Raw genomic sequence first — 17103 nt, 5'->3', positions numbered from 1 at the left:
TCTCTATCAAAATAACAGCCACTCTTCAAATAAATCCAACACACAAGTCCAGGCCTGGTGTTTTCTGATATTCACAGTCAGGCACCAAGCTATTCTCAGAAAGATTGATGTTCTTTCTTCCCTGTCATCTGATATTAAACTAGTATTTATCAAGGATTATAATACCTCTTCAGGCTCGGCATAGCATATACGATTGGTTTGTCCATGTTTCTCCGGTGAGAGACAATGGCGGTCAACTCAAAAGAAAATAAGCGAGGAAGTGCATGGGAAATCAGCTTACACAATGTTTTGATTAATTTATGACGCCGTTGTTGTTTATTTAAGAGAGAGAAGATCAGTTGAACTTGGCTGCTGTTGATGCCTACCGTCGATGAAGCGAGGGAAGAGCCCTGAGGAACCTGGGCAGGTTGATAAAACTGCATGTCATGCAAGCAAGCAGTCGTCAAAACATGCACGCATGCATGCAGGCGCGTGCACACACTCTCTCTCTCTCTTTCTCTCTCTCTGTCTCTCACACGCGCGCACACACACACACACACACACACACACACACACACACACGGTCAACAGCACTCTCTATTCTGCACACAACACAGGCCAACAGAGTTTTACACTTAAGCCCTATTTTTTTTAATATAGTGAGATTATTGAATATTATAGATCTTTATAGAAATTTACAGATTTCTAAAATATTTTTGGGATGACAGCTGGTGTTATTTCAACTCAGAGTTTTTCCTGTGCCCTTGCTATTAAGCTCATCAAACGCAATATAGACATCATGTACAAATATAGACTAATGTAGCGAAGGAGCAAAGGGAGTGTTCACTTTCCTTTCAATATGAACGTCACATTCAGCTATTGGAGCACAAGACTCTAAATAGTGCCTTTCTATTTATTGCCACATCTGTTTACTCTGAAAGCTTATATATCTTGCACTCTCTTTACACCTGACTTGGTGACTTCATCACGAGCCCTGTGGGGCACAGAATTCATCAGTGAGTCAGGGTTTCTCCCTGCACGCAAGCAGCAAGTTGTCAACTGGAATGAAAGGGTCTGGGGATACCCTCTCAATGCTGGTTAGTGGCTACTATTCTATGTATGGTCTTATCCTGACCTGACTTGCGGTAAATTGTCGTGGCTTGAACATGGTTTAACATAAAGGCCAACAAAGTCCTCACCTACAGTATATGGAACCAACATCAAAAGACAAAAACGGTGTAGACAAATCAACAGTGTAGAAGATGAATCATTTCTTAAACACATGCTGCTAGTGTTTCTTTATGGCCTAGCACAGTAAGTTACATAAAACCAAGGTTCATATTTCCCACGTTAACGAGCTGTGAAAAAAAGACAAACTATTTATGTCTCTTTACCAAATGAGCTGCTTTCATGTATTTTATTATTTAGTCACATTAGGTCCCTTTCAATATTATGATCTTTCTTTATTGTTTTACAAATATTAAGTTATCCACAAAAATAAAATAACTTAAATAGCCATATTAAAACATAAAAAAGACATACATACATATACATCTATACATACATACATTACAAATTGGACAAAATGCATATGGCTGATATCCCCCAAAGTTCTCCTGAAGACAATTGCTGCAATGTGCAAACTACTAATCTGCATCGAAAATAATTTGTGCCAGAAAACCAGACATCATTTCAGGTTTGTTTTCTTTTCAACACAGAGAAGCATTTGCTTTAAATAAATTAAACAGAACAGTCTTAAGATAAAATGTGCATGGGTAGACATCTATATCCACTTCATCATGTACTGCAGACCTTGAGCTTGACATGAAAATTAGAGCCAGAATGATGAGCAGACCATTATACTGGATCATTTTACTATTATTGACGGCATGCCATCAGTATAGCAATTATGCAGTCTATGAGTCTCATTTCTTTCAGTTCTTTTCTACCACTCTCAACCCGTTGTTCCTATTTTTGGCATGTTATTATATAGGCATAAAATAACAGATCTAGAATGTCACATGCATCTTGCAGCTGGAAAATCTTTAGATTAAGTTGAACGTGTTTATTTTTCTTGATAAGTAAAATGTTCTCAAATCGTTAAACGTTGAACGTTATTCAAATGCAAGTTTAGAAAGTTTTATTTACTTTTTGACTAAACTTGGGTAATCGCTGGTCTATCGATAGGCCTAGCGGTCGGGCTCTAATGAAAATGTCCCATCCCATGCTCCTCATCTGACATGATATGCACACATCAAAGGTGTGAAGCATGTGATATGATGTAGACATGACTAGAAGCTTACAGGGCTGCATGTGCACGCACACACGCACACGCACAACTTTGATTGAGGACAGTTTAGCATGTTTATAGTGCGAAAAGCCTGTTCATTGCACTCAGTTTTCCTGAGGCACTTGTAATTTATTATCATTAGGTGTGCGTGTGTGCGTGCGTGCGTGCGTGCGTGCGTACGTCATTATATATATATATATAGATATATATATATACATTTAAATAAATTGGGTTTGTACAGTATGCACAAGGCCACTACGGCCATATTGATGATGAAACCAATTACATTTTCTTAAACTGAGAACCAAGGTCTCAGATAATGTTCTTGACATTTCTCTCATTACATTAGGCTACAGAATGCACCACACAACACAGACAATGGATTTGGCCAAAAAGAGACAACACACAATGTCAACAGACGTGCGTGTGTGTGTGTGTGTGTGTGTGTGTGTGTGTGTGTGTGTGTGTGTGTGTGTGTGTGTGTGCGTGTTTTGAGGAGGGGGGGGGGGGGGATTAATCACATCAAAACAGCTGTACAAACTATTCTAACAGTGGTTTTTAAACAACTGTAAAGTTTTTGATAGGGTAGTGCTTCACTTAAGATGCTTTAAAAATGTCGTGAGAAGAAAAGAGACGATCCACAAGCTGAAAACGTGTCACATCGCCGGAGCGCGCTCTGAGCTTGGAGATGACCTAAATTGCTTATAAATGCATGCCCAAAATTGAGACACAGGTTGGAAGGTGGTTTTAATGTGATGTCCATTGGCACGTCCACAGGGGGGAGGGGGGGATCAAATCCAGCAGCACTGACTCTCTGAAAGTCTTGCCTTTTCATTCTTGTTTATACTGCAGTCACTCAGCTGAGCTTCACCATAGCTACTGCACGACACTTTTGACGCTTCTTAAACACTCAAACCCCCAGCATCTGTATTCCGGGGGGGGGGGGGAATCTGAAAATATCCCAATCTATATAAGCTCATAATGCATTGTGAGCTTGTAGATCAGCAATTTTCAGCAAAGATATTGAATGTGAAGCGAAAGCGGAAAAGTCACGGGTAGTCCGGAGGGACTGCGGTCAACCAAGTTTAGGGTTTAAGTGGTTAACGCTTTAGTGCCGTCTGTGTCAGGAAACATGACATGGGCTTCGTGAAGGTAGTCCAGTCTGTGGTTTTCTGGCTTTTCATCATAGTTTGTTACTGACAGGGATACGCATAAATAACACACAATGTCCACTGATAACGTAGGTCATACCGAGTCGCAGTTTGGCCTTCAAGACACCTGAAGCCAGGCGGTCCATCCAAAAAAAAAAAAAGCATGTACAATGTGACTGGTAGTTGGTCTTCCATTTATAGTAACCACAAAACAGCCAAAGTGCCCCTGAGCAAGGCACTGAAATGCTAACTGCTCCAGGTATGCTTCACTGTCCCCAGACTCCCCACACTCTGACCTTTCAACTTGAAAGCGTGGCATGCAGCTAGAGGGGTCATTGAACTTGAATCGCACAACATCTCCAGTCCTACGCAAAAACATCTTTTGAGTTTGTTATAATTCAGGGTAATTGTCCGACCTGTTCGACTTCAATCGTTCAACTTCCTCTCACTTTGTATTTAAACTATGCAAAGCAGGGTGTAGGTGAGAGTATGCTGTGTCATCTCTTCCTCGCGTTAATAGTGTGCTCTGGAGCAATACGCTCTGTTTTTTTGTGTTTTGTTGTTTTTTATATATATGGTTATTCATCACCAATCTGTGATGGCTCTGTGTCTAGAACCATAGTTCGTAAGCTAACCGGAGCTTAGAATCTGTCTTTACCTTGAGAGGAGGCAGGATGCCAACACACTCTTTACCTTGAGAGGAGGCAGGATGCCAACACACTCTTGACTTGATGGGTTTCTTATGCATGCTGCGTGTGCAAAGGTTCTCTACCAACGTGCACATAATATCTGGCTCTAGTGGTTCAACCTCAGCACGTGCTCTTCTGTTCAACTAACAGAAAATAGCAGTCCATTGCAAAAAAAAGAGAGGAAAAGTTATGGGGTACATTAGTTCAGTCATTCCCCACATAAAAAAAAATCACAATACAGCTAATTCTTTTCTTTATCATGTACAGTCCAGTCTTATATCTGATGTGTTTCTTCATTTACAGACGCTGACCCACTCCGTTATCCTGCACTCTTCGCAGACCACATAGCAGCACCAGTGGAACTTGCAGTTGCAGCGCTCGCTCCGCGTCTGCTGCAGGATGTTGTGACCCCGCCCGCAGCACAGGCTCTCGCAGTTGTCCATGCCGGGGCTCGTCTTGTTGCAGATGCGGCCCTGCGTGCCCGCCGAGTCCGAGCCCAGCTCGCGCTCGCAGAAGTCGGGCGACTTCTCGAAGTACACCAGCTCGCTGCTGCTGGGCCGCCGGCGGTGGTGGTGCGTGTGGTGGTTGTTGTGGTGGTGGTGGTCGTTGTTCTGGTGGTGGTGGCGGTGATGGTGGTTATGGTGGTGGTTGTGGCTGTTGTGGTGGTTGTTGTGGTGGTTGTTGTGGTGGTGGGAGTGGTCCAGCTGGCCGGTGTTGCGGTTGTGAGCCCTGATGAGCGTGGCGATGTGGAAGCGCTCTTTGAGGAGCGAGCCGACCACGCGGAACTCCGGCGTGACGCGCCAGCAGGTCTTCAGCTGACAGCTCCCCGACGTCCCGTGGCACTTGCACTTCCTCCTCATGTGGTCCAGCACCACCTAACCCCACAGAGAGAGAGAGAGAGAGAGAGAGAGAGAGAGAGACACACACACACAGAGAGAGAGATGGTGGAGGGTGTGGAGAGTCGGTAGGAAAGAAAGAGGTAGCGGAGATAGAGGGGGAGAAGGGAAAACAATTGAGAAAGATTTAATCATCTGCAAGTTTAAACACTTTCAACCTGATCCGTTTTGGAAATAGCTGATCCACAAACTCAGAACGAGTTCTCGTAGATCTGTCATTTTTGCCACGCGACACCGATGAATCAGCATGAGCATGAATCAGGCTTCAGTGGTTCATTTCAAAAGGATGACGCACGCACACACTGCCCAAGACAAGCTTTGATGCAACGCGCAGCATTCGACACGACACGATTCTTAGAAATGACCATCAGTCCCAGGATGTTTGAACCTACAAGCTGTGCTGTGAATGACTCATGGCATGGACTCAAGAAACCTTGGTCCATCACCAAATAAGCCAGGTGGCCTCCTGGTCTCTGCGGCCGTTCGTTTGTCATGGATACCCATCTCAGGTTACACTTATGAATCACCTAAACAAGTACAGTTACAGTAGGCCCATCATTCACCTTTGGCCATTTGAGTAATGACCCCAAGCACTGCCCACCCACATGCAGAGTGGCATTTTAAGTTATGCTTGAGATGTATGATAACTCCTGGCATATACACAACAAAAAAACACACACGTCCCATTAGAGGATGTCTCCCGCCCACATTCTGAGACTTCCCTATGCACTTTACAGCAATGCAACACACACACACACACACACACACACACACACACACACACACACACACACGTCAGCGGATGTGACTCCCACACGCCGTAAGCCTTGTCCGTCCTGTGCAACAATGCCTTCCATGGAGGCCGTGTGTGTGTGTGTGAGTGCATGTGGCAGGCACACGCATGTTTTTTGTGTGTGTGCGTGTGTGTGTGTGTGTGTGTGTGTGTGTGTGTGTGTATGTGTGTGTGTATGTGTAGGTGTGTGTGTTAGTGTGTGTTCATCTGTCATCGCCAGTTCTAAACTTTAAGATCCAATTACCAACAGGAACACCAGGCCACCCAGAGTACTGACAGATGCTGCTGCCACTGCCGCCCCTATCAGCAAGCATGCACGCACACAGATGTACGTGCACACACGCACGCACACTGGCACGCGCACGCACGCACGCACGCACCCACACACACACATACACAGGCGCAAAAGCATGCATGCACAAATGTGCATACAGGGCGCATACACATGCAGGTGTGCGCACACATGCAGTCACACACGTACACTGGCACGCGCACGCACACACATGCACATATACACATACCCACACACACACATGTTCAAACACATCCAGACAGACAAGTACAGCACATGTGCTACCACACACACACACACACACACACACACACACACACACACACACACACACACAAGGCGGATCCCACAGCATCTGCCCTACAGAGATATGGCGGAAGTGAGAGATGGGTGACATATGTCAAATTTGTGGAGATAAGTCAAACCTTTCGCTGTCAAAATGTAAACAGAAGGGATCAGGTGTCGCATTCAAGTGCAGCGTACTGTACAGTTAGGAGTGGTGCATGTGCATGCACAGTACACATGGCTACTGTATGTGTATGCATGTGCCTGTGCAATGTGCATGCATGTGTCCGCCGCCCATGTACAGAATGTTCATGCATGTGTGTACTCTACTTGCCTTATTAACACTTGGCTGCGCTTCGAGCATGCAAATAGCATGCTATACCAGCTCACATTGGTGTCCATGAGCTTGGAGATCAGCTATTTTCGATGCGCGACAATGGCTTGCAAAATACTTTGTGTGCATCAACCCATGTCTGTGCATGCAATGTACAACATTAGAGTGTGTGGATGCGTGCGCGCATCTGTGCGCGCATCTGTGTGCGCATATTTCATAGCCTGTTTTTTGCCATCCTGCTTCAGACGGTGAAGCACGTCTGTTCCCCCCGTGTGGCAACGGGAACAGAGCGGAGCCCTTTCCATTATTTAACTAGGTTCTGATCCATATAGAGAGCGACCGATGAAGGGAGGATGATAGGAACAGTGGAAGAGGACAGGGAGGATGATAGGAACAGTGGAAGAGGACAGGGAGGATGATAGGAACAGTGGAAGAGGACAGGGAGGATGATAGGAACAGTGGAAGAGGACAGGGAGGAGAGCTCCGGGGAAAAAAAGGGAGAATAAAAACGAAGCGAGCGACCTGTCATGGTTCCACCGAGCGAGACAATTCACTTGCTCCCTTCTCCAAACCCAAGGTTTGGGGCAGTGCCATAAAACAGATACCTCTCCACGCCTCATCCTCCTCGCCTCCTTCCTCAGCAGGGGAGGGGGGGGGGGGGGACACAACCACATTGGTGAATAGTTAAGCAGGCTTGGCTTGCGTGCTGCCAGGGTCTGTTTCAGCATCCGCCATGCTGTGGGTGTTCCCAAGTCAACAGCCCATGCAGAACGAGAGAAGGGAGGGAGAGAGAGAGAGAGAGAGAGAGAGAGAGAGAGAGAGAGAGAGAGAGGAGAAGAAGAAGAAGAAGAAGGGCACTCCCTCGTTCCGGAGCATGAATGAGTTGAGTGGTGGAAGAGAGAGATAAATGAGGGCACCTGACTCATCCATTTGGAAGCCAAGGAGTACAAGAACGAGGAGAAACGAGAAAAAGCACTCCTGTTTCCCGCAGAGCCAAAGCTAACAACTATATCGCTCATGAGCGACGAGACCACCGTCGCAAGGCCTGCGGAGGAGGGAAAGTTGCGGTGGCTCTAATTAGAACAGCCATGCGTCATCGCCCTGGACGGAGTCAGGGGTCGTGCGGATACGTGTTTAAAGTTTTAGCGTAAATATATATTTATAGATTATGCAAGCAAATGCATCTTTATGGGTTATGAAATTACGTGTTTATAGGCTGTGTGTAAACATATGTTTATATTTGTAATGATATGTTTATGTTACTACTTTTTCATACAGTGGTTGGTTGAACACCTAGGAATACACGTCAGGTTCAGATGAAAGAAATATTGTGACTTGTGAACATGGAACACTGAAGTTCTTGGTCTTGCTCAATACATTTGCAATGCAACTTTCTTACTTTTAAGTAGCTGCTAACAGGGGAAAAGATAACAACTGCAAACAATCTGCAGGACATGATTTAACTTTTCCCACAACATATATTTTGAACACCGTGGCCCATTCTAGACGAGCTGTTTCATATGTCCATGTTTTTCATAAACAAGCTTCTTCTGTTTTTGAGAAAGTGGAGAGGGAACCTAAGCGAAGCTGTGATCAGTATTCAAAAGTTCAAGGCTTTAAGTTTTGTTTGTAAACCTCACGTTTTCCATAATTCCACATGCAGCACTTCCATCGACTTCAGATTGCAGTGTTAGGCTCAGTTTTTACATGAGGTCTAGCGTAGCCCCAGAATCACAAACCTGGTGACCTTAAACACACAGCGCGGCCTGTAATCATGAAACTCTCTAACCCACTTAAACCTTAAAGACACAAACTGAACCGGGCGACATAATTGCATCCATACTGCGGCAGAGTTTTCAGAGTGCATTCTCATCAACTGGATCGCAGCTTCAAAGGATGACACGCTACTTAACATTAGGTATTAAGTGAGTTATCGCTTAAGATGCGCGTTCATATCGACAGATTCAGATAAATCTAATGAACCTGGGATATTACAAACTGTGAAAGTAAATAAGCATCTACAGGCACAGCTTTGAAGCCATTGTTTCTGAAAAGCTGCTGCTTGTGTAACAAAGTGGATAGTGCCTAAAACTACTAACACTATCCTTTGATTATGTTAATGGTAGGGTGTGAAATTTGTTTTTGGCTAACTTCAGGGTTTGATTTGAACAAAAAAGAAACGTCTTAACCACTTAAGCCCTTTACAGTATTTGTATGACAAATAACAAAGATAGCCAACATAAGCTCACAATTTGTCGCATTGTGATTAGGGATTTCCCCATTTCCCTTTTTTCATTCTCAATCCGATCCCGATACCACAATTTCTGTGTTAGCCGATGCCGAATACCAAATACAGATACCAGAGAATAATATTCATGATAATAAAACTCCTCACTTGCAGTTTGAGCAACTCAAAAGCAAACTCAACATTTTATTTACATGCCATAGTCAACCCCTTACCACTGTGTCGGATCTGTGGTTAGACTGGCATATTTGCCAATAACGATATGATCCGATATCACCAAAAAATGGCCAATACCGATACTTTTCCGATATCGGGACATCCCTAATTGTGATGTGGTGTGCTTGTAGAACTGTTTATTGTTTAATTTTAAAAAGGCAGGCTGCCACACCTAACATACATTCTTAACTAAATTGTGATTTTGCGATATCACCAAACATGTCAAACATATCAGACAGTCTACATTCCCCATAAGGAAATAATATATCCACTATCAAAAGCAGCGACCCCCCCTGTGGGCTATGCTGCCTCAGTTCTGACAGCTCACAATGAGGAAAGGTTATCAATCTACCAAAAAGCCTTGACAAGAATACATGCTTCCAGGTGAGTTCCAGTGCGGATGTGTATTAAACATCTTGCCGTTTGACAAGCAAGTTGTAAGCCAAACAGGTAGAAACCAGCGCTTTAGTCAAAAGGATATTGGGGAGCTGTCTGCTCTTGCTATATCAGAAGTGGCCTGTCAATGTGACATGGGAAGTGCCTGTCTATCTGACAAACTTGGTGAACATTTTGTACAAAATGGAAAAAACTAAAGGCACACACACACACACACACACACACACACACACACACACACACACACACACACACACACACACACACACACACACACACACACACACACACACACACACACACAGGGATGCGTGTGCCCCAACCATGTGCAGACTTCCGGTAATGTGGATGCCACAAGCCTGCACAGACTTGCCAAAAATACTAATAATCAGCTGAAATTTGCTTATGCCAATTCTCATTGCCCATGTGCTGATTGATTGGCCAAGTACCCACATGCGGAGATGGATGCAGGCAGACAGGACATTTTCACAATTTAAAAGTAGAATGTTGTGAAACTAGTGAAAATAGCAGCTCTATGAGCTTGTACAGTAGATTGGCTATTTAGATTTTCACTACTTCTTAAACATTTGTTTTTTAATGTATGACAATGTATGACCCATAAAAATATGTCCGCGACCCACAAATGGCTCCCAACTAACTGTTTTGGAACCAGTGCTGTAGGTCACAGCAGAAGGTGGCAAAATAATAGATGTGTATATTGAACAAGAATGTGAGGATTGCTCAATGTTTCTAAACGTATAGGCCAGGACTACCATTTTTGAGTGAGTTGATGCATCTCAACAAAATACAGACAATTGTTGGTGAGTTCAGATGCATTTTGCTATTGAATGTCGCAGGAATCTAACAAGAAGGGAAAGCTGTATTATTAACATCACTTGACAAAGAATGACTCCAGCACGGTGAAACTGTAGGCCCTTCTGTTACTGAGTCTCTCTAAATCCTGATGGATGCTTCGGCAGCAAAGTGTCACTCACAGAAATAACATATTTATAGCCCAACAATCAGCTAAAAACATCATTAAATCATTAAAAAAAAAAAATTGTTGAGCGACAAAAGCGGAACTTTGTCACCGACGCGTAAATCCGGCTTAACAATCTGTTTGGTTTGTGGGTCGGTCGGTGATCTGATAAGAGAGTCTGATTGTCTGGATCATTCCTTTTCCGTCTTATGCACACCTGAGGCTATGGTGGTGAATACCAAGGACACAGGCAGGCAGGCAGGCAGGCAGACAGGCAGACAGACAGACAGACAGACAGACAGACAGACAGACAGACAGACAGACAGACAGACAGACAGACAGACAGACAGACAGACAGACAGACAGACAGACAGGTGCGTGTGTGACCATGCATGCATTCATGTGCATGCATGTGTAAAACGAAATATGTTGGTGCGTGGTACACGTCCGACTACTGTAGCTGATGAGAGACAGAGCGATGCAGCTGTGATTTATTGTTGCCCTGTGGAACAGGAACCAGGATTCAGATCTTTGACAACATGCCCTCGGGACACCGAGAGGGAGCTGGAGGAGGAGTGTCGGTGGGCGGGGCGGGATGAAAAGAGAAGGAGAGGCAGCGCCAAAGAGAAGTGGGGGAGAGGATCAGCAGAGAGGGGACGACAACACAAGGAGGAGAAGACGATCATCAGATTAGCTCTCTACTGTCCCGATCCGCCTCCCACAGACACAAAGCGTGTGTGTGTGTGTGTGTGTGTGTGTGTGTGTGTGTGTGTGTGTGTGTGTGTGTGTGTGTGTGTGCGTCTCACTGCCAATCACCTGCGTTACAGGGCTGATACTCTATCTAGGCTCAGTCAACACAGGCACCACTATGAACCACAGATTAGATTATAATCAGTCATTTTATCTGACCTGTCATTGACTATGATGCTCTTGGCAATGTGAAATGTGATGTACGCAGATATCCTACAACTAACCTATTTTCGGAGCGGACGCGTCAGCTGCGAACCTAATTTATGGAGCTATTTATTAGTTTCATTGTTGTTCATTCAGACAACGGAATCAAATCTGAAGTGGTGTGTTTTTAATGCTCGTCAGAGACTGGATTCGAACCAAAGAATGCAGGAACCAATTAGGCGAGCCATAGAAATCCCTGCAATGTAAGTTGGTGGAGAGAGTAAATCACTGTAGGCTAGCATGTTAGTATTTTTTCTTTAAAGCAAGCATCACCAATATATAACCCACACAATAATGTTGGGCCTTGAGAATAAAATAACAACAAAAACAAATGTCTTTGAAACCGTGGGTCCCTGAAGAAAACAACCGCTGTCGTCTGCTATCCAGTCAGTACACATGTCTCCTTACTTACACTGTACTTACACTAACAGGATGTAATGGCCTCCAAATTCATTGGCGGACCGCAGTTAGAAACACACATCTGGTGTGTTTTAATTGGCTTATAGAGTGAGACAGAGGCGTCTGTAAAACAACCCCAGACAGAGATCAAATAAGACATATTGGTGGCAGATTCAAGACCGTAGGCTGTGTTGTACAGTAGAGCAGAGGGAAACGGCAGCCAGCAGACAGCAGAGTGGAGCTCAAAGAATGGAGTAGGAAAACAATGCAGTGTGAGGAGTTAAAATTGGCTTCCTCATAATGCGTTATTTTTTGATAACCACATGGCTGGCAATACAGGTCATTACTAGTGTACACTCACTCATGCACCACAAGACTGAAAAACTATCCCAGCCCGTAGGGGCGGCCTTAGGGATCTGGAGGCCCGTTTCAAGACCAAACATGAGGCCCCATACACGTGTTGCTTGTGCATCGTTTGAAAGTGTGCATATTTAAAAATGTAACTCATATTGATACAAATAGTTTTGACTGTTTGTTCGACAATTATGCAGTAACAACTCTCCTCATCCGGTCGTCCCTTCACAATAAAGTGTCCCCCCTTTACCTCCCAATACCGCACATTTTAACAGGAAATCGGTGAAACTTGCAGCGTGGGAGAGAGCAAGGTAGCGAGTGAGCGCGAGAGACAGGGCCAGAGGGAGAGGGAAAAATTAACCCTAAAACAGTTTATGTGAAATTAACTAATTTAGCTGGGGACCCCACATGTACAACCCTTATAGAAAACTGAGAATCCCTGCTCTGTAGGATATTTCTATGTCATTGTGCTGCTCAATGTATGCTGTCAACTGTTTAGGTTTACACACCAAACTCTGCTTTAACCACTTACTGTAGTTGAACCACAGTGGCCCAATTCTGAGGAGGACATTCAGCGGATATTGCTGAATGTACATATATGTACAAACTCACAATGCGATCACAGCAGATCTGCAGTATTAGCTATAGCTATGGATGGACAGGTGGACAATGGACATACAGTATCATCAGTATGGACACCAGTACAGCATACATACATGGATACAGTACAGTATACACACAGGGCTCAATAGGTCAGCTCCTTTTTTTAATCAACATAAAACATCACATCTACAAGCTGACAATGCGCCGCAACGCAACATGTTGTGAGCTTGTGGATCTGTTTTTTCCAACAAATGTTTGCCCCCAGCATAGGGACGCTAGCGTTCAAGTGCCTTTGGTTAAACACAGATTTACAAACAAACAGCAAACACAATCCCAGTCCTTGTTACTGTACTACAGTATATTGTTGCTGTACAGTCAGTATACGGCAGAAACCTTATATCTCAATTTTTCTTTTCTTTCTCTGGTACACACAATAAGTGTAGCAACAGTGAACAGCACATATAGGCAAACAGTGCTCTTATATCACATTCAACAGCCCAGTCCAGAAGACGGAGCGCTCTGGCCACGTTCAGGTGTTTAGACAGACATCTGCTGTTGTGTTTATTGACGGTTGCGTCCGCTCTCAAACGAGCACTTGCTTGGTCGGGAAATCTGAAAGCAAACTCCACCTGACCCAAAGTTTTATTTACCTGCCAGGGGCAGGTGGGCAACCCTTAGTGCCAACCTATGTGAAAGATAAGGTCAACATTCAGGATATCTTCAGAGCTGTTGGGCTGGGGGAAAATAATGTATTCTGCAAATAACTGCCATCATATTGAAAATTATCTATAGCCTTAATAATACTCTCATGCAGAGGACTGATAATGATGCATCTTTTTAATATATTGCTGGAAGGTAAATATTAACGGGACCATACAAAGCATCATGATTTAAAAGCAATGTTAATCTAAGGAACAACTGTGTACTCGAATCTGAAGTCTGTCTGCTTATGCATGTATAGTTTTATCAGCACTTTCTAACAGCATGCTCAGGGACTACACAGGTGAAAATTTGCTTCTGGCCAACTCTGGCTCATTCACACAGATGTAAAAACTGACATGTTGATTAATGTGCACTGTCCCTGATAAAAATAAAGAAATAAAGAAATAACGTAAAAAATTTGGTTTAGTGTGCCTGTGGGTTTTATAAAGTAGGCTACGCTACATTATAAATGGCTTGTGTAAGACTAATAATTAGTCACAAGCTCTCAGTACACGCAAACTCCAATGTATTAATATTACATTGGATCCGTTTTGGACTCACGGTCCACCCGACTTTGACGATATGCAGTACAACACTGCCTAACCCTAATGTCGTCGTCATCATCATCACCAGATAGTTGTGGAGGAATGTGCGTCTAATGTCTATCTGCCCCGTGATCGACCCTTCTCCTCGGTAAACAACGGCCTCGGCCGCCGTGCTGCCTTGTGTTTATCGGTTCAAAGAGCATCTACTGAAGGACCATTAAAGCCAAGCAGAAAGCCAGGGCGATATCAAAGCACACAAACAAATCCCACTGCAGCACATTAAGCCCAGACATCACTTTAAACAAATCAAACGCCTTGCATCAAAAGAGCAGTTAAACACACACAGACAGACAGACACACACACACGGCACATGCACGCACGCATGCGCAACAATCAAGTATAATAACTGACTGAACAATCACAAACAATCACAATTGTCTACAGCACTGAACAATCACAAACAATCACAATTGTCCACAGCACTACAGTAGTGGTTTTCAACCAGTGGGCCGGGGACCACCGGTTGTCCTTGAAGGGATTCCAGGTGGTCCCCAGCTAAATGATGGAGAGTTGGTAACCAAATGGACCCCTCTTTAACTCTTGAGTGTAAAATGAAACCAAATGCATGGTCCAGAACGGGTCCAGATGGTTTAATTTTACGCTCTCAATAGTTACATTATTGTTAAACATAGATCTGCATTATTTCCTTTACAAGACGTTTACACAATTGGAGAATTCGACAACAAAATATCCAAGTTTTGGTCCACGTGCGTGTGTGTGTGCGCGCACACGCGCGCATGTTTATGAATGTGTGCAGAGCATTTACTCTGTTAATTGTACACAATGTCCACAGATCTCATTTAAAGCCTCTAATAAAATGTTATTACCAACATAACCACTTCCACCTGCTGAGCTTTTACTATGAAGCTGGTGTTTGTGTGATGGTATGTGCGTGTCTGTTTGAGGCACAGTGTGCTCACTGTACTGTATGTTACAATATACTATTTTGTTCTGTGTGTGTGTGTGTGTGTGTGTGTGTGTGTGTGTGTGTGTGTGTGTGTGTGTGTGTGTGTGTGTGTGTGTGTGGCCGGCTCTATAAGCTCAATGGTAAAGATTTCAGCACTTGTGCACATATTTTAAATGTTCAATCCATCGATTGTGTTCCGCAGCATACTTTACTTTACTAGTTACCATTTTATTTGTATAACAATGAAAACTCAAACCTTGAAGGTTTTAACGAAACAATACGGTGACTTTTCAAGACTGGCCGCGTGTGTCTGTGTACGTATGTTTGGAGTATGAACAGCTGCAATACTGCTGGGTGACCTAAAGTGGCACTGTTGAGCAGCCTAAACACACACATGCGCACACACGCACACGCGCACACACTGCACCGCTCAGTTCACACGGATGCATTATTTTACATTAATTATATTAGTATCAATGTTTTAATTATCATTAAGAACATTGATACTAATATTGTATCAATTGTTTTGCCAATTATTCGGGGGTCCATGTGCAATAACCAATGGGCCAATGGCCCACCACTGGGCCTGGCTAGCCCACCACTGGGCCTGGCTGGCCCACAGGTTGAGAACCACTGCTGTAAGTGGTTATGGAACCCTGCCGTCAGGGCTGTGGAACGCTGCACACGCACACCACTGATGATGATGTGAGGTGCCCTCTGACGAGCACAGAAGTTAACCCCACACTAATGTTGCTATTTCTGATCAAACACACTTGGCTTTTCGTGTGGGCTGTGACTCAACGCGTCGCTGTGAATGGACTCTCCAACGTGGTTTGCGATTGCTCAAGAGTTAAATTAAGCAGAGAGGGGTTTTGGCATCACCGCCATTTCTGTTCAGATGACTTCATTGTGTGCCGAGAGCTTTGGTGAAGCAACAGCAGGTCTTAACACACTTGGCATGGGGCTTTCGGTATACTACAATACCTACCTACAGTACCTAACACTACCTACTGTAGCCTATACACATCAGCATTCATAATTTCGTGGAAGCTCGTATACCTTGTATTTCTCTCAGCAGTGAGTGGCAGGGCTGAGGTCAATACACTTTCCGCAGTTTGAATTATAAATTGAAATTCATTCATTCATTCAAAGTTTACATGACACCTTTCTAGTGCCAAATGTTTGGCTGCTGTAGATGATGGAACATTAATTGAAAATGGTTGTCAGACAGTCAGTTGTCAGCCTGCATGACATATGGACACTGTGCACACTCAGGCTTAAATTAAAGTATTAAAAGAAAAACGAAATGAACGGTCTAAGCCCCGGTGAAAAGCTGATCACAGTGATGTGTGCACACACATGCACAGTTAGCGAAAAGTGGTGTGTACAGTATTACGGCTGAGAGATGTCTGAATCAATCCAACCACAAGATTCCTTTTGCCTGATGCCCAGACAGTATGACAATTTGAGATTAATGAACTGACTCTGCCCAACTAGCACATGGACAACTGGTATGTACACTGGTTCTCCAAGCCTGAACTCACACATGGAAAACAATTATCTCATGATTGTTCTCGGGGGAGAGGGGGTGACAAAACAGCTTCAATTCATTTTTCTATGAGAAGTCACATGGTTTAGAAGAGACATGTCTCATTGTTGCGTTCATACTGTATATCCATAGACCAGTATATATATATATATATATATATATATATATATACTGTACATGTTAAATTCAAGTTTATGAAAAGTATTTCATCTTTACTCCTCTCTATTCGTACCTGTACCCATCCCGTTTCACATTTTACTGCTGTTGCTGCTACGACACCTGAATTATTTCCCCCACCGGCATCAATAAAAGATCATCTTATCTTATCATGTCTTATTAGTGTCTCCCTTACGCTGTACGTCTCAGTTGCCAAACTGCCACTCTCATTTTGAGGAAAGAATTATAATCGGAATGGACTATCCTGCCAAAAATCAATACCACCCTCCCCCTTCAGACCGTTCAAAACGGCCCCTGATGAGTTATA

The 17103-nt window shown here is 43.9% G+C and overlaps 1 protein-coding gene across 2 annotated transcripts in view; it reads right to left on the bottom strand.

Moving 5' to 3' along the window:
* Positions 1 to 1386: 1386 nt before the first annotated feature.
* wnt10a (wingless-type MMTV integration site family, member 10a) overlaps positions 1387 to 17103 on the bottom strand; it is a 39976-nt gene continuing 24259 nt past the window's right edge. Inside the window, exons 4-5 of one of the 2 annotated variants that reach the window (XR_013965471.1) lie at positions 4149 to 4984; positions 1387 to 4113 (exon numbers count right to left, since the gene is read on the bottom strand). Coding sequence is in view for 1 of the 2 variants with exons in the window: in XM_080784957.1 (XP_080641083.1) it covers positions 4403 to 4984 (582 nt within the window). In the remaining variant the exon portion in view is untranslated. Of the gene's footprint in view, positions 4985 to 17103 lie in introns of both variants that reach the window. The other variant, XM_080784957.1, reaches the window with a different exon arrangement.

This window comes from Protomyctophum bolini (genome assembly GCF_963924005.1).
Source record: "Protomyctophum bolini genome assembly, chromosome: 16".
Lineage (NCBI taxonomy): Eukaryota > Metazoa > Chordata > Actinopteri > Myctophiformes > Myctophidae > Protomyctophum > Protomyctophum bolini.
Note: the sequence above shows the minus strand (reverse complement) of the source record. Positions and strands in the feature narration are given on the sequence as shown.